Genomic DNA, 23,917 nt, shown 5'->3' on the forward strand with positions numbered 1-23,917 from the left:
CAGCACATATAGACTGCTGTACAGACTCATATTGACTCACTCAAGTGTTAAAATAGTCCAGTGCCTTAAGTATACACATAGGGTATGTTTTTGCTGAACATTGATTTTTGTTTAACCATCTGTGCTGCTCATGATGGTGATGTGAAGGTTCGCTTGTTGGTTGAATTCATCAATCCACCAGGCGATCGCAAGTAAAGGGAGAACTCATCCTTCCTACTAATAGTTGTTTATTGTATGCTGGATAATGGCCACACTGTGACCATGGAGATTGAGTCCATATGGATACACAATCAGAACACACACACACACACACACACACACATACACACACACACACACACACACACACATACACACACACACACACACACACACACACACACACACACACACACTACAGGAAGTGCACCACCATTTTATCACTCTTCCTTTGACTCCCTCCTTTGCTTTTCTGTGGAGCTGCATTGCCTGTGGCAGCATGTTCAACCGACCAAAGAATGAGCGATAGGTTATAGCCCTGTGTGATTGATCAGGTATGGCTGTGTGAGTGTGCATGTGTGTCAGTGAGGGAGGGAAGGGAGAGTTCCCTCTGCAACGTCAGCTTTCTTTTAGCCTAGCATAGGGATGAGAGATATAATTTATAGTTGCTTCCTCAGGACTTTGTTGAATCTGCTCCCCTTCCAACCTAATGTCTTTTCAATAAAAGGATGATAAAAATGACAAGACCATGTGTTGGTATGTTCAACTTGGACTGTTTTTGCTGCAAATGTGTTGTGATCAGAATTTGGCAGAGGGGAGACCAAATAGTATTTTCTTTTTGGAAGATCTTTCAAAATGGGCAATTCCCATTTTTATAGCTCAACATTGTACATTGCAATAAATGACAACTGGTTAGTACCCTTTTTCTCTTCAACCAAATAACTAACAAGTGTCTTCAGCTCTTCTTCAGCAGAAGTAAGCTGAGGATTCAATACCTGATGTTGCTGATGATGCAAGTAGTCCAAGGTTACTACATTTTCAATCAATGCGGTCTGTTAACTATATTCAAAGACACAAGGCAACCTTGACCACCATATGAGTTATAAAATTATGTTGTTTTCATCTGTACAATGTCTTGAAGGGGGACAAATCATTTTCAGTGGCTTAAATTAGTAGGCTTTTACCAATTCTGTGCTGGAGAGTTATCTGTTTTTTAATTACCCATATAAAAGTAAACACAGATTAAACAAGCAAGAGGAAGCTGTTTTCACTTCCTGCTTAAGAACTAGTGGCAGAGGAACATCCGGAGTGGCTTTATGTTAATAAGCAGTCAATATCCTCCTTATTTCATATCGATTCCGCCCTAAGAGGGCAATCACTGAAGAGAAGGCATTTGTGCTGAAGGCATTTGTGGTAGAAAAATGATGATGATATGAGGAGCTGCACACCGTCTCTCCTTATTTATTGAAAGAATAAGGTACAAAAAAAGCAACCTCTAAGCCCACACAAGAAACAGAAAATATATTGATGATGCCTTGAAAATCAATACAGCTAAATTGTATATTTATTTCTCTGTCACCATCAAAATACAGGCTAAGGCTAACAATCAATGAGTTCAGTCACGGGACTCTTATATCATATTAGCAGCATGGTTTATACGCAGCTGCCATCATCAGCAGGGCCCCCACGGGCCCAGGTGGAACGGCTGCATGGTAGAGTGAGCTTGTTTGTGTGTCACAGGGTGTGTGTTCATGATGAAGGGGGTTATTTGGCTTCTCAGTGGCTTTGGTCTCTGCTGGACATCCTCAGGATCTGGAGTAGGAGAGCCTGCACCTCCTCGTCCATGCGGCCCTAAAACACACAGGTGTGAGAGACCAGAGAGTGTGACGGCGGGCTGTTTGACAACTGACTTCCAATTTGCTTAGGGCATATCACAGAATGCTAAAGTATTTTGTATTTTGAAAATCTGATGTTTTTTTCTAGTGTAATGTATGTATTGAGTATGGAGGTATGGTTCTGTGGGGGTGTGTATAGGTGTGTGTGTGTTTATATGTGTGTCCTTCTGTGTGTGTATATGTGTGTCCTTCTGTGTGTGTGTATGTGTGTCTTTCTGTGTGTGTATATGTGTTTCCTTCTGTGTGTGTGTATGTGTCTGTATGTGTGTGCTTCTGTGTGTGTATGTGTGTCCTTTTGTGTGTGTGTGTGTGTATGTGTGTCTTTCTGTGCGTGTATGTGTGTCCTTCTGTGTTTGTGTATGTGTGTCCTTCTGTGTGTGTGTATGTGTGTCCTTCTGTGTGTGTGTGTATGTGTGTCCCTCTGTGTGTGTGTATGTGTGTCCCTCTGTGTGCGTGTGTGTGTGTGTGTGTGTGTGTGTGTGTGTGTGTGTGTGTGTGTGTGTGTGTGTGTGTGTGTGTGTGTGTGTGTGTGTGTGTGTGTGTCTTACCTGTACAGCGGCCAGCAGATGAGAGCGATAGATGGCCACCACTGTCTTGTGTTTGCGCTCACAGTCCTACATAAACAAGTGCACATCATTCATAAGCACTTTTTACTTTTTGCATGACTACTATTATCTGCATTTTTCCTATAGTCCTATACTGTTTTAGCCTGACGTAGTCATACTCAATTCTAGTCAGAATATGAGTCTGATACTGCTCCATTGGGACGTAATTATGGGGCGTGTTTCAACCGATACAGGGGGGGGAATGCCTCTGCACTCAATTGGATAGACCTAACCAATCAGAGCAACAAAATAGCTTACCGTGAGGTGTAGGAAGAAAACACACAAACCATCCTTCTTCTCCTATATCCCCTCCGTTTTTAAAAATAATTCTGTTGAACAGTGATATGCTACAAACATGTTAAACAGCTGGGAAAGGCTGTCGCAAATCCCTCGAACAGGTGGTCAATCAGAAATTTCAAACGAACGAGGGAACATGTCGCAATGCAACAGCGCTGTTTTCCCTTGATGAAAGTGAAACCACGAGTTTTCCCACATCTCAACTTTGGCCAAAGTTTTCAGAAATAATAGTTTTCTTTTCAGTGATACAACCTCATTAAATAATATGAATTTTCCATATGGGGTCTTAAAAACCATGTATCCTTCTAGCCACAGCGTTTTTGTTTCAAACATGAGCCTAATCTAAGCGTGCTCAGATGACATGATAGACCAGGCGCAGTTGCTCACCTGTCCATCATCGTAAAGCCTGATTTGATTGGTCCGCCCGATATAGGGCGAGCATACTTCCACCACAATGGAGCAATGCCAGACCGAACTTCCCGACCTCAAATGTTGTGGGCGGAACTAAGTTCGGAATGGCACCCAGGCTAATACTGTATATGACTCTGTATCTGTATACTGTATCTCCTCCTACCCCCCCCCCCTCTCTCCCCCTCTCTCTCTCCCACTCTCTCACTCTAATCCACTTGGGGTATTTTCAGGCTGTGCTGCACTCTCACCTGCAGCTGCTGGGTCAGTGCAGAAACACGGTTTTGTAGCGCCACCTGCTGTCCAGGGTTGCCAGGGGGAGGCACACCACCCAGCGGAGGGCTCAGAGCACCCAGAGCCTCCTTCAGACGAAACACGTCCTTAGACAGCTCAGTGATCTAGCAACAGGCAGACACAGAAAAGGACAGAGAGAGAGAAAGAGAGAGAGAGGAGAAAGAGCATATAAGACTATGGGCCTATTTACATTTGTTTTTAGAATGCATCAGCGACTTTCTAATCTCCCATAGAAACGTATGGGGTTAGTTGGTTACGCAAACATGGCAGTCGTCTACACACATCCCACCCCTTCCGCTGCCAAAAGTTGACACATCGTGCATCGTGCCAATCATATGGTATGTTGTGAATACATTGTGCCAATCATGTGTTGTGATCTCGCAGCTAGAGCGAGGTTGGTGTCGTGAAGCCTTGCGCATATGAAGTGTTCAGATGCAAAACCCTCTAAATCCGTCTGACCACTTTTCTTTTAAATGAGCATTTCAATTCAGGCTCCTATAGGTTTTTGCCTATAAATCGATATTTCAGACCAGGAAAAGAGTGGTATTTAGTGGGTTTAGAAGTTAAATTATTTGATTAGAGTATACTATGTGTGGAGAGCATCCCCTCACCATCTTTATCTAATTTTTGACATAGGTGGCATTTAGAGGCTTTTGCATCTGAACCCTTCATATGCAGTTCTGCCCAAAAATGTTTTGCAATAGGGCCGTTGAGTGGAGGGACTTGCCTAAAAGGACTTTGTGCGTTTTGGGTGATCCAATCACAAGTGGTCAGCCGAGACACATCATTGTTTACACATGTATTCAAAATGTACAGCCAGAGACGCTGCTGACCACTTGTCTTTAGATTCTGCTATTGCCAACGTCACACTCATTAGAACTCCCAGAACTCATTAGAACTCTGGGACGCATTAGTGTTAATACTACAAAAGATATGTGGTCCATTGCGTCTAAGACCACCTTGGCAAGTGGTTTGAGTGATCACATCACAATGCGTCTTGGTGAATGTTTACACTTGTATTTAGAACTGACCACTTGTGATCGCATGTTAATGGGGTCTGTAAGCAACTAAACAAGGCAGCATTAGAAAGCAGACATGTCCTTCCATTGTTCTTGCTCTTCCTGTATCTACAGTATTCCTCTCTCTGTCTGTCTAATGCTATAAATTCCAATGTCCCTCTTCACTGTCCAGGGTCGTGTGCGTATCCCACCTTGCGGTCCTTCTCCTTGATGAGGCCCTGTGAGTGCTGGATGTCCTGGTGCAGCTGCTGGACGTGGCTGGACTGGGCCTGCAGCTCCTCCAGCTGCTTCTGCACGGCAGCCACCTGGGCCTCGGCAGCCTGCCGCTCGCTCTTGTTGAACAGAGCCTCCCGCTGCACCTGGAACACCTGTCCAGAGCGGCCGGAGAGAGAGAGAGAGAGAGAGAGAGAGAGAGATGGATGGGAGGACAGAAAGAAGAAAGAAAGTGCAAGGTTGATGGAAAGAAAGACATTGAGGGGAGTTGAAAAAAGAGGGATGCACAAGGAAAGAGAGAGTTAAAAGAAAGAAGGGAATATCTCATATCATAAATATCATACTGTACATGACATGGAAGTCCATCAAAGTTCTGAATCATGGCAGTAAACCAAATGTCAAAAACCAAAAACCACATGTCTGTAATTCTGCCAGTCCTACAACTCAAATCAGTGATAAAAAGCAGTCAACTGGATGCATTTATTATCACTGACTGTCATTTTAAGATTGATGCAGAAGAGTATGTGGTATATTCAATGCATCTGGGACACAAATATTTCAATCAATTAAATCAATACACTTCACAAACCAAACAAAAACACACTTAAGTGACTATACTGCTGGGGGCTTTGCATACAAGGATATACTTACAGGTGACAGTATGCATGCATGAAAGGAAAAGAAGGTTCATCATCGTCCACTATAGAAATGAACAAAAACTCCTACATAACTCTAGTGTTCTAGGCCTCCCTAGTCCATTACTTTCAAATGACATACACTCAGATGTATCTTTCCCACTCTCACTTTTTATGCATACATGTCCTCACATGTAACATGTGTACACACAGACAGACACAAATATACACACACACACAGATGTGGCGAGGCTGACCTCGGTGCAGGTCTTTTCGTGCTTGCGCTGGAGGTCGGCCATGCGTGCAGTCAAGGCGTTGATCTCGGCCTGCAACGAGAGACGCTGGGCCTCGTGGTCCTCCTGCGACACCAGGCCCTGCTCCTTGGCCTTCTGGGACTTGAGCTCCTTCAGCTCCGTCTCCTTCTCGCTCAGCGCCTCCTGTGCCGCCTGCGCTTTACCCTCGCTCTCCTCCAGGGAACGCTGTAGCTCTGCCTAAACTCACAAAGAACAGACGCAGGGTCAGAGGTGAGTTTCACCAAACAACCACATCTGTAACCCACACCAGTCAAAATTAGGTTCAAGGAATATAAAGACTAATACATTATTATTGCCATGATAATCTCTACAATGAATATCCTTTCTATAATTAGGAAAACCCCTCTTCCAACTCTAACCAGTAAAATGTGCTATTCTGGCATATTCCACCAGAAGGTGCTGCTGGACAGCCTGTGGGACACAAATGGAAGCCACTGAAGTCGGGTTGGTAAAACAAAGTGGTCACAATTGGATATAGAAAGCTCCCAAAAGGGGAAAAAAACAGACAACCTTGTCAACAGCATAGCATTCATTTAACTGACCCTAAAATGGAAACAAAGTTTGGTGAAACTTTGGAGAAGCTCACCACTGAAGTACACACATACAGATGTGTTCCATCAACAGGACTTTTAATTTAGTTGACTAGCTATAAGGAGAGACCACTTCAGTAGCAGGATAGTCCAGAACAAACCCAGTGTCTGAGCATGTCCAGCGTACCTTGACCTTCTCGTGCTCCTCCCTGCTGACCAGGTCCCGCTCAGCGTCCTGCAGTTGCTCCTGTAGCCGTGCGGCCTGGGCCTGGGCCTGGCACCGGAGCGCCGCCTCCCTCTGCAGCTCGGCCGCCGTCTGGGCCAGTTGCTCGGACAGGCCCTCGAGCGCCTCCTGGTGCTGGACCAGCGGCACGGAGTCCTGCAGACGCAGCGCATCCTGTGCCCGGCCCTCGCGCTCGGCCCACAGCGAGTCCAGCGCCTGGGACGCCTCCTGCCGCGCCGCCTCCAGCTCCGCCCTCACCGCTGCCAGCGTCTGACCGGTGCCCGCACCGCGCAACGAGTGCTCTGATTGGACACAGAACAGAGTAACGATTGGCTGAAAGTTAAGTAATGTAAGTCAGGGTTTATGGCTTTACTGTTACTTCTCTGTTGCTTAGTTGCAATTATTATTATTATTAGAGTTTATTTGATAGGGACAGATACAGTATAGACAAACTGAAAACAGCTATCTGATGCAAGTATCATAGTGTTTATAGCTTCTCAATGAGTGCCAATAACCCATAACTGTATGCCACTTATTGGCACAATGAGCTGCTGCAATGTAAGTCTGAAAGAATACGCAGACTCAGAGGCTAATTTGAAAATTGGCCTAATGGTAGGTGGGCCTGTTTTTGCAGTGGTAACTAGGACACGCACACATACACAAACTAACTCTGAAACTCTGGCTTTCCAAGAATGCAAGCAGGCTTCCATCTGTTGTGGAGAGTTATTTCTGCGCAGCAGAAATTAAAAGATTAGAAGCACTGGTTTATTTTCAGCTCCCTCTTGGGAGAGAATGAGAGAGGGCAAGTGAGAGAGAGAGGGAGAGAGAGAAAGCAAAAGGATTGAGAGTTGTGGTGGTCTCCTTGAGCGGTGTTGTTAGGAAACTTTGCTGCCAAAGCAATACGCTTGAAACAATGAGAAAACCAGGACAAATATGGAAGATATCTGGCTAAGACAAATAAATCAGCACTATATATTAGCTGCTTTTTGATGAAGTTTTTAAAAGCAACTACTCTAAACGTTAACTTAATTTTGATGCTTTTAGTGTTCATAATACTCCTTTAAACCTTTATTGAGTCCATTAATTTTATCTGAGTGATTAACCACATTAATTCTGTTAAAGTAGGATCCTGAAACAGAGTGATTCTGAGAGGATGAAACACTTAGATCCCTCACCCGAGATGATTGAGCGTTCGGAGCGTTCGGACCCCTCTGACCGCTCGTCCTCGTCCTCTCCCTCCTCGTCTTCCTCGTCTCCATGCGGCGCTGGCGGCCGGAGCCTCTCCAGGTCCAGCAGGGCGTCGTTGAGGCGCAGGGCCACCTGGGCCCTCTCGCGGGCCAGCTGGTCCAGCTGCAAGCCCATGGTGACCCGCACCTCATCCAGCTCGGCCCGTGGCACGCTGCTCCTGAGCTGGGCTTCCAGTTGGCCCAGCTGGGCCTGCAGGTGGCGGGTCAGCTCCCCCTCACCGCTCCGCGCCTCCTTCTTCTCCTCCTCCTGCTGTCTATTCTCCAGTTCCCTCACACGCTCTTTCAGCCTCCTCACTGCCTCACTCTCCTCCTCCTCTCGTTTTGTCTTTTCTTCTTCTTTTTTGCGTTCATCCCTCCTTCTCTCGGCGCTGGCCTTGCGCTCCTGCTCCAGGGCTCTCTGCAGCTCGTCCACTTCCTCCCGCAGCTGTTGCACCGCGTTGCTCTCGCCCGTCGCTGGCGCCCGTCGCTCTGCCAGCTCCTGTTCCAGCTGTCTCACCCTCTCCCTCAGCTGCTGGGCGTCCGCCTCTCCCTCTCCCTCTCCCTCTCCCTCTCCCTCTTCCCGACCGCTGCTCCGCCCTGCCCCCCCGGCCTCCGTCTGCTCCACGGAGAACACCCCCACCTGCACCTGCTCCCGCAGCTCCTTCAGTTCGGTCTGGGTGGACGCCAGCTGCACCTCCAGGATCCGCACACGCTCCTCTGCGTCTCCTCCTCTTCCTCCTCCACCATCCGTTGACTCCTCAGCCTTTTTCGATGACTCCCCCTCTGCTGTCTTCTCCCCCAGCTCCTTGACCTCCTCCGGTTTTCCCTCAGACCTTAACAGGGGAGAGAATGGAGAGGATGAATGCTTATGAACATGAACAAAAGCTGCAATAGGAACCATATGTCTGTGTCATGTCCACTGTCCTGAGCACCACTTTGAAGTTGGAAACAATATTTTCCCCATGAAACATGGTGATGCTCTATTTATTGCAAAGTGCTTAAGCAGCAAAGTACGTGAAAATCTAAGGTTTCCAAAATGAAATCACAGGTGTCAAACTAAAACTAAGCCAGCCAAGCAGAGGCAGAGTCTGAAAACTCTACTGCTATACACGTGTAGTAAGACTTGAATGTCAACATTAGTTACCCTAGTTCAGTACTGCAAGCCTCTAGTAATAAAAATAATGATCCTGACTTTAAATCACAAATGTGCTTCAAACACTAGATTCACTAGTCTTCCTTCTATACTACAGAGAACAGTTTTGGATGTATGTCGAACAATGACTTCAGTGTTTCAATGTCACTTGCCATTAGATGACAATAGATGCCCCACTATACCAGCAAGGGTTATGTCCTTTGGTTCCAGCACAAATGTGCTGGTGTATATTGAACAGTGTATTAAAGATATTGTGAAATAGGGATATTTGTTTTTGTTTGGCACTACATGGCTCACTCTTGGAGCGTCGTGATAGCACCACTCTGTTCCAGACCTCTGCAGGTGGGCTCACCCTGGTTCATCTATGCTGGAGGCCTCAGCAGCAGCCTGGGCACAAGAGTATTTTTCCTGCAGCTCCTCATACTCCTTCCTCAGGGACTCATACAGCACGGTGGGTACAAAGTCTGGCCCAGAGGTCTCCATATTCGTGTCATCCTTCTCAAACATCTCCAGCATCTGTGCTCACACACACACACACACACACACACACACACACACACACAGCTTTCTTCAGATATACTATCCTCCCAGGTTCTAATGACACAATTAGGTACAATTCCTCCCTTATATACACATTTTGCAGTGTGTGTGTGTGTGTGTGTGTGTGTGTGTATGTGTGTAAGTGCACAGTATGTGTGCGTGTTTGTGTCTATGTGTTTCTGTGTGTCTTTTGCCACCTCGTGTTTTACATTGATGTGTTCACTTCACAGAGTTTCCTTTTAGTAACAGCACAGCTGGTGTGTTCCAATATCAGCTACAGATTTCTTCACCAGTAGTCAACACGGCAACAGGGGACTTTGATTCTGAAAGCAGCTCTCTCCCTGGCATGGCACTCCTTCCAACTAAACTAGTTGTACTGGTATTTTACTTGTGCCGTAACAATAAAGTTGAATCTAATCTAATCTAATCTAATCTAATCTAACCAGTTTTAACTGCGTCAGAAAATAACCTAGTGACAACACAAGTAGTTGTTGCTTCATTAAAACATGCCAGCTCATTTTGACATATGAATGTCAATCTATTGAAGTTTTCTACTTCTACATTAGAACTAGGCAAAGTGGGACACTGTCTACATGGTCTCAATCTGGGACACATTACACAGCAGGTCCTTTTTGTGAGAAGTAGGTGAGTGCCTGACACAAAAAAATCTGCCACACCAGTAATCAACAAAACGAACTGCTGCCCGCTCCCTGACTGCACACAGACTCAAAAAATACCCAGCATGCCTTGTGGGTAGACCAGCTCTCTCTGACCCGGTCCAGCTTGGATAAGTATGACCCATTTAGAGGAGAATGTCGGCACCTCTCTCCTCCCTCCGTCTCTGCTGCTGCTTGGCTATTTATACCTGAAGCACACAGCACCCGCAGCAACTCAGAGCGGCCGGCTAACAAACCAGTCTCTTGGTGCAGTGTGCTGACCACTCAACCGGCACTTAATCTACTCCTCAGACAAACTCAAGAGGACTTCTGTAGTGGGGTTTTGCGAGCAGCGTCACAGACCACCTTGTAGTGGGAAAAAGCATAACAAAGCACACACAGAAGCGCAATTGCAGGCTCGATTTCAAGAGTGAATTATAACCTTTCATATTGCTGTAATTTATAAGAGAGCGAATCCAGAGCAAATGTTTTTGTATTATTATTATTTTACTGAAAGGAAACCCTGCAAAGTCTTTAAGAGTCTTTTCACAAAAAAAACAACTGATGATTTACGTGGGGTAAAATTGCAGGCTGACTGTGTTTAGGCTAAGTGGGATAAATGATTGTACATAATGGCAAAACTCCTGCAAGTTCCTGGAACTCTTGGAACTTTATGAGAACCGTAGAGTTGAGGTTCTTGTGTTTGAAAGAATATCCTGTCTTCATAAGATGGATATGGTCAAATTACCTCTTAACATAGGTTCATTGGGTGTATACACCAGTATCTAAGCATTTCAGTAAAAGTAAGTATACTTACAGGCGGAGGTCTGATATGATCTGACCTTGACAAACCATGCTAATATAATGCATGTGAGAGTCTGTGTGTATGACAAATGTGTGTATGTTTGTATGTTTGGAATTGGATGACTCCTGAGTGTGAAAGTGTAGCATGTAATCATGGCAATCATGTTTCAGGCAGCCCTGAAAATATAGAACATCAGAAAATATAGGGCAGCATATTTAGTCTGTCCATGTGTGTGTGTGTGTGTGTGTGTGTCTGTCTCTGTGTGTATGTGTGTGTCTGTCTGTGTGTGCGTGTGTGTGTGTGTGTGTATGTGTGTGTGTGGCATGTTTGATTTCATCTGCTGATATATACCTGTACTTTGAGCACTAGCTCGGCATTCTGAGCTGTCAGCTCCTCCACCTGTTTCTGCAGCTCTGCCGCGTCCCCAGGCTCCCCCGGGTTGGCCTCCTCAGCTGCAGCGGCCTCCTCCTGGGTCTGCTCCACATCTGCAGCCCTAGACTGCCGGGAGAGGAGCTTTTCGGCTCCTGAAATACATGGCGATATGAATGTGGGGCATTATAACAACTCTACCCAGGTCTATGCATTGTCACTGACATGTCATCAAGGCATTTATTTATACTTTCCTTTTCAGTCTTAGATTAGTTTAAGTTCATATATACTAAACAGTTTAGATTTATTATAGTTTGAATATAATAGACAATGGTCAAATACACACACACACACACACACACACACACACACACACACACACACACACACACTTTTTCTCTCTCAGACCTGGGAAGTCCAGCATGCCGTCTGATTCCTCCGAGTCGCTGAAGAGGCAGACGGACTGGGCTGCCCTCAGCTCCTCCAGTTCAGTCTGCAGACGATCTCGCTCAGCCTCCGCCTGCTCCAGACGCGCCCGCAACATGGCCAGCTGAGAGACAGCGTGGCGGACAGGAGGACACACAGCGCACGGAGACAGGTATGAAATATGGGGCAGAGGAACAGTAAACCAAAACACAGACAGACAGATTACGACAAAGATAACATAAAACAAATTGGTCTTGGTTGGTTTTGCACGGTAACCTGAAAAATGTGCTGCACTGTTAAATCATTAGAGCTCTGTTTACTTCCTGATCTGGATTAATGGCTAAATTGCTGGTTGTCAAATGTGAGCAAGGCCAAACCAAATATCACAAATGTAGAAGAAAGTGAGTGCAGTACCTCCTCCAGTGCAGTGAGGGCGCTGTGCTGCTGCTGCTCCAAAACTTTAATCTTCTGCAGCAGGCGTCCCCTCTCAAGCCTCAGCCTACGGATCTCCTCAAACACCTCCTCATCCTCAGCCTCATACACACACACACACACACACACACACACACACACAGACACACACACAAGCACACACACACACACACACACATCCTTTACAATGTGACAGGCTTCCCTGATAATGACTAATGGAGCTGCCATCCAAGACAGGGATTATGTGGTCATGGGCTCCAGACAAGAATCTCTGTTGAAAACACTGTTCAGTCTCTCACTTGGCTGATGGACTGTCCAATGGGTTGGCTTGCAGAAAAACTCCTCTGCTCCTTTTAAACAGTAGCACAAGCATTTAGTACTGAAATAACTTAATAAAATAACATTTTGAATAGTTTTAAAATACATATAATGGGACACAATACTACATTTACCATTAGAAATAGGATTCTGATGTTTACTTTACTGACAGATAATGAGAATACTGACTTTGCATCTGCATCCACATTGCCTGACCCTCTTGACCTATCCATCTGATGGCTGACAGGAACAAACTGTCACCAATCACAGACATCTCTATAGATGGTGTTTTGTTTCCTTTCTGCTCTTGCCCCAGGTATGCAGCCGGGTAGTGTGTGTGTGTGTGTGTGTGTGTGTGTGTGTGTGTGTGTGTGTGTGTGTGTGTGTGTGTGTGTGTGTGTGTGTGTGTGTGTGCGTGCGTGCGTGCGTGTGTGTTTGGTTGTGTGTGTGTGTGTGTGTGTGTGTGTGTGTGTGTGTGTATTTGTGTGTATGTATGGTTGGTATATGTAGGAGGTCAAAACTCCATCTCTGTTAAATGATTTGTTAAACCACACAGGGGGGCACATGAGAAAAAAAGCAGACCTGAATAGAGTTGCATTAAGCCGATATCTCCTGTCAGAGCATCCATAATTCATTAGGAGCCCTTTGAGTGGCGTTGTGTGTGTGTGTGTGTGTGTGTGTGTGTGTGTCTGTGTGTGTCTGTGTGTGTCTCTGTGTGTGTTGTGTTCTGTGTGTCCCATTCAATTTATTCGCTGTCGCTGAAGGGCAGAGTGGAGAGGCTGTCACTCACACACTCACCAGGTTGGGCTGCTGAGAGTGGGCGGGGTTGTCGGGGGACTGGCTGGAGCGTGGGGAGCGGGGCGCAGCCCGAGGGTTCTCCCCGGGGGAGCGGGTTCTGGGTCGGGGGTTCTCCCCAGGGGAGCGGGCTCTGGGTCGGGGGTTCTCCCCAGGGGACGGCTTTGGGGTGGAGGTGGCCTGTGGCTCCAGGCCTAGACCTGCAGCCTGAAATAACACATCATCAAATAGATCAGGCCAATCATTCATGGGAGGCCAGGGTCTGTGTTGTACAACCCATTAGGACATCAAGGAACTTCTCCATATCCATTAACAGGTCATCAGGCACATAGAGTACAATAAACATAGAGCTCAAGACATTCCTAGTCATACGTTAGGCAATCACTACAAAGGAATAACATGTCAGAGGACTAAAACAACAAAGTTATGTTCAGCAGGTCAGATTCAGTTGGTACAGAGCAGCATGCTGATGTTCAAGAGAAGCCCGGTCGTAAAAGGGGAGGACAGCGCAGCAGGGAAATATATGTGTGAAAGTTTGAATGAAGACCTGTGCGTCCATGTGAGTATAATGGAAATGTTTGATGCCAAAGCCATTCGCATACCTGTAGAGGGGAGCGGGGTGGGGGAGGGGCCTTCCTCTTGCGGGGCATAGATCCCCCCGGAACAGGGGGAGGGGCAGCAGGGGGCTGCTGGGGTCACACACCCAGACATAAAGGTCAAAGGTCAATTATAGAGGAGAGAGGGGAGTGGGGTCAAAGAAAAATATGCAGCAAAATTAATTGGAAAATAGCCCCCACACCACCTTTGTTCCTATGTATGAATAGGCTTAATGTTTCTAGAACATTTTAACATGAGAGCTCTTAAGAAAAGAAGTTCCTCAGTTTGCCCCACAGAAGAAGCCACATTAATTTTACCTAGAAACCTTTTGAGCTATTAGCTTTGAAACAGTTTTCAGCTTTGAGGAACCCTGTGAAATTCCAACAGAACCCAAACAGGACCAGACAGGGATTCTTTGTGTCTTTGAAAACCTGTATGCTTTAAAGATTTTCTTTTCACATAAATAGCACATTCTGGCAGCTGAACTGAACAGTTTTGTAACACTAATAGCTCACCATAATTTCATAAGGCTTCTACAAACAACTATTCATTAGACATTTAAACAAAAGCTCTTGTGTTCTCTGGGGAAACAAGCCAAAGTGTTCCTCTTAAGAGTGTGAAGCTGGAACTTAATGAGAATAATATTCATTGAGGCAGCATAGTAGGATAAATCTTCCATTTATCCGTGACGGAGGAAAAACTATCAACCATGTAATTTCTAATGCCGAAATCCACTTTAGTTCCACATTTTGCCAGATGCTTCAGCCAAGCCCCGAATTACTTCAGTCATCCTTCCACAAGGACAAATGATGCTACCCAGCACCCTGGTCTTTTTCAAATGCAGTTTGGATATTGGATTACTCATGCGACAGATCCCTGGTGTGGAGAAGCTGAAAGGGGAGACAGCGGGAGCCACATTTTCAAAGTTTGAGTGGGGCTGTTTGCTGTAACCACGCCAGGGCTGCCTTTATGACTGGTGCTGCAGGCTATATGCGTAATGGCTCGAAGTGATGATGATTTATCTGGGATGTGACAGAGATGCTGAGTCGCTGTGGTTACCTCCTCGCTCGCCCCTTCAGTGACTGTGAGTGCATGTGGGAAAGACAGACATCATGACCTTTCACCTTTTGGATGTTTCCACTTTTGACACACGCATGAGGACTTACAGGAACACACACACTCAAGTTTGTAACATCAGATTCACAAATGCTAATTTCCACACACATGCACAAACCAGGCACATCTTAGATTTACAGCACACATTAAAACAAAAGATTGCAGTCAATCCCATCACACCAGCCGTAAAACGGGGAAAGTTCAAAAGCAACCACACAGCCACAAATATCACATATCACATTTGAAACACACATGCAGTAATACACACCTACTCACACACACATACACACACACACAGACGCATACACATAGTCACCATATGGTTTTAATCAGTCTTTGAGGGCCTTTGTAACTGGAGAGAGACTTCACTGTTTCTCAGTCTTTCATCCCTGTGTAATAATCCACATCTGCCCCTCTGATCCACTTACTTAGATTACTCTCCACTTCAAGGGAACTAAGAGGTACCATAAGCCAGAGGAGAACCTGTGCCTGTGTGTGTGTGTGTGTGTGTGTGTGTGTGTGTGTATGTGTATGTGTATGTGTGTGTGTGTGTGTGTGTGTGTGTGTGTGTGTGTGTGTGTGTGTACACGCCTGTGTGTGTGTGTGTGTGTGCGTGACTGTGTGTGAGTGGATGTTGGTGTGTGTGTGTGTGTGTGTGTGTGTGTGTGTGTGTGTGTGTGTGTGTGTGTGTGTGTGTGTGTGTGTGACGCCAGACCCTGTCTGCAGCTGTCCACTTTGTCCCTGGGGACTCCCCCTACAGCTCCAAGAGGCCTTTGAGACCGTCCATTTACCTGCTGCGGTCCCCTTACCCCCGTTCTGCAGCAGCTGTGTGATTCTCTGGTTGCCTGTGGCGACGCCATAGTGCGATGCATCGCGCCCGAAGACGTCGGTCTGCTGGGGGTTGGCCCCACCCCTAAGCAACGCTTCTACTGTCTCCACACTGTCACTTTCACATGCTATCATCAATGCTGACCTGCAACACAAAACAAACGTAGACTTCACAAAGTCTTGATTTGACCACCAGTATATCAACAAACAGGTTTATCAACAAACATTAGTATATCAACAAACATTACTTTATATAGTATATCAACAAACATTACTTTATACAATACAGTACACACATACAGTAGGCACATGAAGGTTTCAAGGAGTGTTGTTAATAATAAAAAAAATAGTCTAAACCTGGCAATCTAAACTAGTCTAAACTTGGCCTCACAATGTCATCCCAATAAGAAGCTGGTAAGGATGCCGAGTGCACACTCTTCATGTGACTATATTAATAAACTGCAGACCTCAAGGAGAGTGTTGCTGAAAATAAAAGTTGTCTGAACTTGTCAATCCCCTCTTTAATCAATAACATAATATTCTTTAGAATATTATGTTATTATAACCCTTTCAGAAGCTGGTTACAGTATCATGAATTTATTTGGTGCCATGGCGATTGAAGTGTCCCCTACCTGCCCTGCTGGTCCTGTATGTTAGCGTTAGCTCCGCGGTCTAGCAGGAAAGCACACAAGTCCACTCTGCTCATCTGTGCTCCCAGGAGCAGTGCTGTTGCCCCATCCTGTCACAGAGACACCCTTACACATCTCACACGGGCAAATGCATACTTCACATCACCTACGTTAGATCTGACCAAACATACACTTAAGACGTGGACTAAGCAAATGTCTATGGGCCGGTTTCTCATACATGGATTAAGCCTAGTTGTCGACTAAAAGCTTTTGTTCAATGGGAATCTCCATCGAAGTTCTCTTTTAGTCCAGGACTAGACTAATCCATGAACAGGAAACTGGCCCTATGTCATGTGTGTTTCCAAACGATGCAAAGGAAAAACATTCCAAACACACTCACACACTATTTTTCCCTTTTTCACTCAATTCCACCTACAGCACAGCAACATGCTACGATCAGCACACATTGCTTTCATCCTCCCACATGCACGAGCCAAACTAATGGTTTTCAGTCCCCAACTTGCTTTGTTGTTATCTCTCCACCCTCATAAGACTGCCGCTGGGCTGACTTCAAACCCAAGTTGGATTAGAAGTGAAAGCGTACCCCATCCTGGGCATCCAGCGAAGCCTTGAAATCCCACAAAGTCTCGGTGCATGACAGACACCCACTGATGGCTGTTAAAGCAGAGAGAGAGAGAGAGAGAGAGAGAGAGAGAGAGAGAGAGAGAGAGGGAGTGAGAAAAATGGAGCAAGAGACAGACAGACAGAGAGAGATAGAAGGAAATGGCTTTAATCTTGAGGTAGATGTGATGTTTTTAATTCTTCACTCTAGCTTTTCCTTTGAAGTGAGTGGCTGACAGGCCTTAGCAATTTCTTATGCAGGGACCAAGTTCTCAATGTGTTTACTTAGAAATTAGTTACCATAATGGTCCTGTTGCCAGTTAATTAGACAAGGGTTAAATACTCTCTTAGACATGTCCCTTAGGAGTTTTGAAAGCAGCACCTGTGTTGGCGTAAGATCAACAGCATTTGATATTGCTCCACATTGCCATCAACCAAAGCAGCAACAAAGGTGATTATTTATTACCTAATAAAAAAAAGAGCCTTATAAGAGGAAGTGCTTAACTGGCACACTGCCTAAAGCCATTTATGGGGAACTACATGATCTAAGACCAAAGCACCATCAGGGAGCACTACTAAGGTCCCTCAAATTGGATCCACAGAAATCAGACTCTTTGTGTGCCTCACAGACCGGCGTTATTCTGCACCAAAATTTACAACATTCCCAAGGATGAAAAAAGCTCTATTACGACCCCTTTACTTTTCATGCCTGTTGGACTCATTTAGCTCTGGGTGACATCATATGGACCACAGTGCAGCACTGTTTAAGTGTTAAAAAGAGCTCTCCAGAACGTATAAATATACATATGAGCCAACCCAAATGATGGAGGGAACGCTGGATCACACGCCAGGAGGTCATGTAGCCTTGGATATTACCTCACCTGCATGGTGAAGGGCAGTCCTCCCAATGGTGTCAGTGGAATCAACCGGCATTCTCTCCTGGGAATTAAAAAGGTGCAAGAGGCAATCAGATTAACCCAATTCATTATGGAAAATTAAGTAGATTTTGTGAACAAAATCTTGTAGATATCAAGCTTTGAAATTATTAAACAAATAGTCTTTCTTGACAGTCACCTTTGCTTTACGGTTAGACAGCAAAAACAAAACAAAACACATATCGCATCTTCAAGAGAATGGATTTGAATTTAGTGAAAAACGTTCATCACTGCTGTACACCATGCTCTGCTGCCGCCGACTCCCTACCTGCAAAAGTCTTTTAAGACACTCAGGTTGGCCATTCTTGGCAGCAAGATGAAGAGCATTAAATCCTGTAAAAAGAGGTGAGCAATAATAAGTAAAAGAGAGTACACGTACAGTACCTTTCCTCAACAAAGGCACAGTGGGCCAGATGTACTAACGCGTTTGCGCCCACTTCAGGCGTATTTGTTTCGCAATGTGCGTGTAAAATCATTGCGAAGTATGTACAAACAGGCCGCAATGATGTAAAAGCACAAACTGCCTGTCGCGGGAGCTGAACATGGCTAATTGCTTTTTTCGTGTCATGCATATGCATTCATGGGAGGATCCAGGGGAAAGTGGGAGTTTAGCGTAAAAAGATGGGAGCGGAAGCATAAAGAGCGCTTAATTATGTATTCCGCGGTATGTAGAATTTTCAGGAGAAAGACTGCTCCTGAAAGCGCACATCTATTCTGCGCCTAAATACTTCCGCCTTGTAAAAGCAGGTGTTAATCCAAATTGCAGTTCAATGCGTCAATAAGAGAACCTTTCAAAGACAACAGAATCGCTATTTAGACAACCAATTTTGTAATTATTTGTACTATCAAAAGCAACCTTAACTTTCGTGGGCCTTTTGAATGTCTTACTTTCACTTTCACGTCATTCACTTAAACTTTCCTACTTGCTAGATTTGCAACTAGATTTGACCAATTTTCCATAGCCTACGTGCACAAGTACTTTGAGTAAAACTACTGATCTTCATTATCTCCCTGCTTGTTGACATCTTATCATGTATGGTATAATTTCATGATCGCTAAACGTTTGATTCTTTTTAATGTTGTCATCAGTTAACTTCATTCAACTGCGCTTGTATAGGCTCTGCCATTCAGTTGTGGAAGTTCGTAAATTGCGTTTATGGGCGGAGAAAGGCAGAGAAAGGCGCAGTTTACAATAGTTTGATAAATACGACGGAAACTTGGGTCTGACAGCGTTCGCAATCTGCAGTTTGTCCATGACGCTGATAACGCTACGTTTGCAAATGTACATACATCTGGCCCAGTGTGTCTTCTGTCCCTTTACTGAACATATATTCATCTTCATTCATATATTCACAGAAGAGAAAACACTTGACAGTAACTGACAGTTACATTGCTGAGTGTATAAATGTGATTCATTTTTTTGCAATCAAGCACTCAAGAACTTGCAATCAAGCACTAAAGAACTCAACTGTGACTCTATAGAACACTGCTTTTGAACAGACATCCTGTCATTTCTGTCAGTACCAGTTATCAGTAAAGAGACAGATAAAAGGGGATCCTTCTCACCAGCACCATCTGTGATGTTGATGTCCACTCCGTGAGAGATAATGACCTCCAAACAGTCTGCACGACCTCGTGAGGCACACAAATGAAACCTGGGAAATGCACAAGACAGAGAGAGGAACAGTGTAAGGTATACAAGGTATGTTTGCCATTAGGTTATTTAAAGGAACCGTATGTAAGAAATGTAATTCAATTAATCATAAAATGGCCTTGATTTGTCACTAGACATTAGGAAATCATGCTAATTTCAAATACTTATATCACTGGCAACAGTAGTCCGGCCAGGATATCGTCATTTAAAAAAGTGAAGTTGCAGCCCTCAACTGATGTTGATGCTTATATATTTGTGTTTAAAACATTTTTTGTCACATATACAGCAAACATCTCCCTACAATCCGCTAACTGTCCCCTGAAAACACTGTAAAAAAACATGGAAATCTGTAGACAGCCCAGACTCCAAAACAGCCTGGTGCAGCCTGGGCCATGAAACATAACAAGTTTTTTCAGCCATTCATGACGTGATGCACATTTAGAAGACTTTCAATTGCACGGGAGGGAGGGGGAGGGAGTAGCGAGCTAGCTCTCTGTTTTGTTTGAATGTCAACAGAAGTGACGTTACCCAACATCACTTAGAGCACCTTTAATAATACAGTACATAATGTGTCATTCTCATCCATCATTGATCTAGGGAGCTTTTACCCAACATCAAGGGTTTGTGTTTTGTTTGCTGATAGGATCATAAATGGCCACAGCAACAAAGAGTATTGGCTGAAGAATTTGTTGCCATTTGTTAAAATTTGGTTCTTTAGTTGGGCATTCAGGTTACTGGCAGTGTATGTGGTACTGTGAAGGAGGGCTGTTGGGATCCTGAGTACAACATGCAGCATGTTTGCGACTCCAACTGCACTGTTGTTGTATTTTGTATGTTGTGTAATTTAAATAGGCTTGGTTGTTGATTGGCCACTGTGGGAAATCCCCTGATTACAGCACAAGGAATTTAACACCTCTCCAGTTTATATCTGAAATTACATATTGAAACAAAAGCCCTTGAGAGCTAAATCCCTGAAATGCTGACAATAATTGCTTTTACAAGAAAATAAGTTCAGGCAGAGCAATCAGTAAAGGGGCAGGTGGGTCAAATTCTATAAGTTTTTGGTAGCAAAATGCTTTCCAACAAGCACCAAGGTCATACCCTCAATTACCTTCAGACCTTCAAACACCTTCAGCTATGAAAAAAATATTAATTTTCCTTGAAGACAGATTGAATAAAAGTGTCTCACGCTGATTTCCCCTCTGCGTCCAGTTTGGAGGGATTGAGGCCCTTCTTGACGATGAGTGCTGAGACTTTGTCCGGCTCGTTCTGCTCCACGGCCTGCAGCAGCTTCTCATCAGTCTTATTCCAGTCCTGGCTCTGGCCGAGAGGCAAACCAGAACAACAACACCGACAGTCACGCTATCTGTGTCAGCCAACGCTATCTCATCTCTACACATTTCTCCACAGCACTAAAGAAATGAAGGGGCATTGACTAGCCAGTGATGGGGGGGGGGGGGGGGGGGGGGCAAACGAAGGCAACCTTACCTTACCTGGTCATAAAATCCATCTGCTAATCTCTCAATTGTTCTACACAGAGAGGGCCCCAAATAATAGCTTATGTGGTGGCTGTGTGAGATAAACCGCCCTATGTTGAGTTTTGAATGCTGCCTCAATCAAACCTGCCAGCAAAGTGGCACTAGGTTTAAATGTTATAACTATCTGTTACAGTTGGGGGCGGGGGGGGGGGGGGGGGGTTAAACGAAGGCAACCTTACCTTACCTGGTCATAAAATCCATCTGCTAATCTCTCAATTGTTCTACACAGAGAGGGCTCCAAATAATAGCTTATGTGGTGGCTGTGTGAGATAAACCGCCCTATGTTGAGTTTTGAATGCTGCCTCAATCAAACCTGCCAGCAAAGTGGCACTAGGTTTAAATGTTATAACTATCTGTTACAGTTGGAGTGTGTTTAAAGTCTTTTGTATGCAGCTGCATCACAGAGTCTGCTGGGAGCTGAATGGATTCGGATTAATCTGATCCTGTGATGTCAGCTTTTCCCATAGTAGATATGGAGAAGAGTTTGCCCTTGGTGTGCCCAGGGGACAGGAGGGAGTACAGCAAAGTACAGTACAAAACACATGGACATGGCATCCTACAACTTTCACATTATACAGCACAGTATGCCTCATTCAACTCTGGTTAAGTAGGCCGCAGTATACCACATCCAACAATACCATAAGGGTGGTACAATACACCGAAAGCTTAGTTGATATACTGTTAGTAAGCTAAATGTGAAAGAAAGTCAGTGAAATATAAATTAAAAAATCAGTACTGCCAGTTTTAACATTTAGAGACAACAAAGAGGGGGCAATAAACTACATACTGTAGGAGTGAGTATAGTAAGCAATGCACAATGAATATAGCACAGTACAACAATTATGCACACATTGCACTTAACATAGACATATGTTTAAAAAGTGCTGAATGAAAAACTATAGTCTGTATAATGCAGAAGAGTAGTAGCTTACATACATACCCCCAGCAGGGCAAGACACGCACAGAAGCGCTTCATCAGGCTGGACAGGGCCTGATCCATACAGCTGAGAGCACAGATAGCAGTAGTGCACAGTAGTGCTCAACACATCACACAACACACACACACAAGAACACATATATAACATACAGACTCACTCACACACTCACTCATTCACTCGGAAGCTGCACAGACGTAACCTCAGACTCTCACTGAACCCTGGTCCCCTGACACTGACCTACTCATACCCTTAAGGAACGCAATCCAGACATGTGCTCTCAAGTACTCAGTCTCTAAATCATCACCAAAAGTGAACTAAAATTAGCAGTAGTTAAAAGACAAACAAATTAAAATCAACACAGACAAAACACATGACCTTCAACAATCATTTATAAATAACCTAAATACCCTTCTTGCTATTAGCACTGACATATACATTGTGAAACTAGCTCGACTGACCATTCTTCGCCAACATGCATCCTGACTGACTAATTAATTTCTTCCGTCCACAGGAATAAGAATGTCTTAAAAAACATCCTGGGAGACTGACCGGGTTCCTAGCCTTTAAAGACGAGCAGACATTCTCGCACAGACTCACACACTGACACACCCCTTTGGAATCCTCACATCAGCCTCTTTCTAAAGCAACTGATCAGCTGATACTCTGAGTCCCTTCACCCACCTCGGACGTTTGCAGATATACATGCACAGCGCAGTCATTGGTTGGCACAGTCACAACATACTTTCTCTCCCTCTCTCTCTCTCTTTCGCTCTCTCTCTCTCACACACACACACACACCCTCATTCTGTGTCCTTCTTTCTCACACACTCTAGCCTAAAACTGTCGCCTCATACCCTCTCCCCCACTCTCCTCCCTTATCTCTCTCCCCCTCTCTCTTCCCTTATCTCTCTCTCCCTCTCTCTCCCTCTCTTTCTCTCCCTCTCTCTCCCTCTCTCCTCTCCATCAGGTTTCTGTTCAGCTCTGCTGGCTGCTGGCTCGGCTGTCTAAAGGCCCTCCTGCAGCAGCGGCAGCAGCTCTGGGCTCAGCAGAAACCGACACGGGCACAGGCAGACTGGGAGTGCCAGACCAGAGAGGGGAGCACAGCAGCCACAAAACAGCAGCACAGCCCCAGCATGCCCCAGCTTCCCACAACAAACCACTCCGCACTACTAACAAGGACTCAATGGGAACAACTACATTTCATTTACCATAGTTATGTAACGTATTCTGCATTCATGCAAATACTGGCTGAGAGTGTACCACATGGATACATTATGAGCCAGTGTTTTGGTTATCTAGCTCCATGCAGGGAAGGCACTGGCACTAGGGCCACAGAGACACAGGGAAGACACAGGGAAATCACCTTAGTTTCTAAACAAGTCCAATATTAGTCATTAGCTGTGCATGCCTGAATAAATATTCTTAGAATAATATTTCCCAAATATTCTACATGCTAGCTGATCATCTGTCTCTTATTATTGTCACCAAACACCTTTGTCAGTATGAGGTAAAATACTCCTGGAAAACCATTCAGCACAATAAGCAGTAACTTCATATCCAGTCTCTTCTTATATTTCAGCTGCAAAGCAGCCATGTCATTTTGGTCATATTTGCCATCCAATCCCTCCCATATCCACATCTGCTATATTCTGTAGATTGTGCTGACACCGAGGAAATATCAAATGATATATAATTAGTTCAAGTGGTGATGAAATGTATGAGAGATATCCTGGCCTTGCTCATTGGATCATCTGTGCTTGCCCGGTAAAACATTCCTCTCCAGGGGAGGACCCCATGGGCCAATGCAGACATCTCTCAGACAGACAGACTTATAGTCTCATGGTGGAAGGTGCTGGAGGAGTCTATGTGTGATCATCTATACGGGCATGATTGTGTCACTAGATGTGTATGTGTGTGTGTGTGTGTGTG

The 23,917-nt window shown here is 45.0% G+C and overlaps 2 protein-coding genes across 2 annotated transcripts in view; one reads left to right on the plus strand and one right to left on the minus strand.

Annotated features, from left to right (window-relative positions):
* Positions 1–12,200, plus strand: part of shc2 (SHC (Src homology 2 domain containing) transforming protein 2) — a 31,340-nt gene extending 19,140 nt beyond the window's left edge. The window contains exon 16 of the transcript XR_006021042.1: positions 12,176–12,200. The gene's annotated coding sequence lies outside the window, so the exon portion shown is untranslated. The remainder of the gene's footprint in view (positions 1–12,175) is intronic.
* On the minus strand, positions 1,425–22,761 carry ankrd24 (ankyrin repeat domain 24). The gene is made up of 23 exons (XM_042056419.1): positions 22,226–22,761; positions 21,991–22,054; positions 20,702–20,832; positions 19,425–19,513; positions 18,127–18,191; positions 17,805–17,862; positions 16,907–16,977; positions 16,306–16,412; positions 15,626–15,818; positions 13,735–13,821; positions 13,136–13,339; positions 12,319–12,369; positions 12,002–12,121; positions 11,570–11,711; positions 11,144–11,316; positions 9,144–9,307; positions 7,588–8,471; positions 6,377–6,714; positions 5,603–5,836; positions 4,689–4,865; positions 3,436–3,582; positions 2,423–2,488; positions 1,425–1,830 (listed from the first exon to the last, which is right to left on the minus strand). Exons 1-23 carry the CDS (start codon positions 22,231–22,233, stop codon positions 1,756–1,758), a joined length of 3,648 nt encoding a protein of 1,215 aa, XP_041912353.1. The 5' UTR covers positions 22,234–22,761; the 3' UTR covers positions 1,425–1,755.
* Between the last annotated feature and the right edge of the window lie 1,156 nt (positions 22,762–23,917).

The sequence above is a fragment of the Alosa sapidissima genome, chromosome 12 (assembly GCF_018492685.1).
Source record: "Alosa sapidissima isolate fAloSap1 chromosome 12, fAloSap1.pri, whole genome shotgun sequence".
Taxonomy (NCBI): domain Eukaryota; kingdom Metazoa; phylum Chordata; class Actinopteri; order Clupeiformes; family Clupeidae; genus Alosa; species Alosa sapidissima.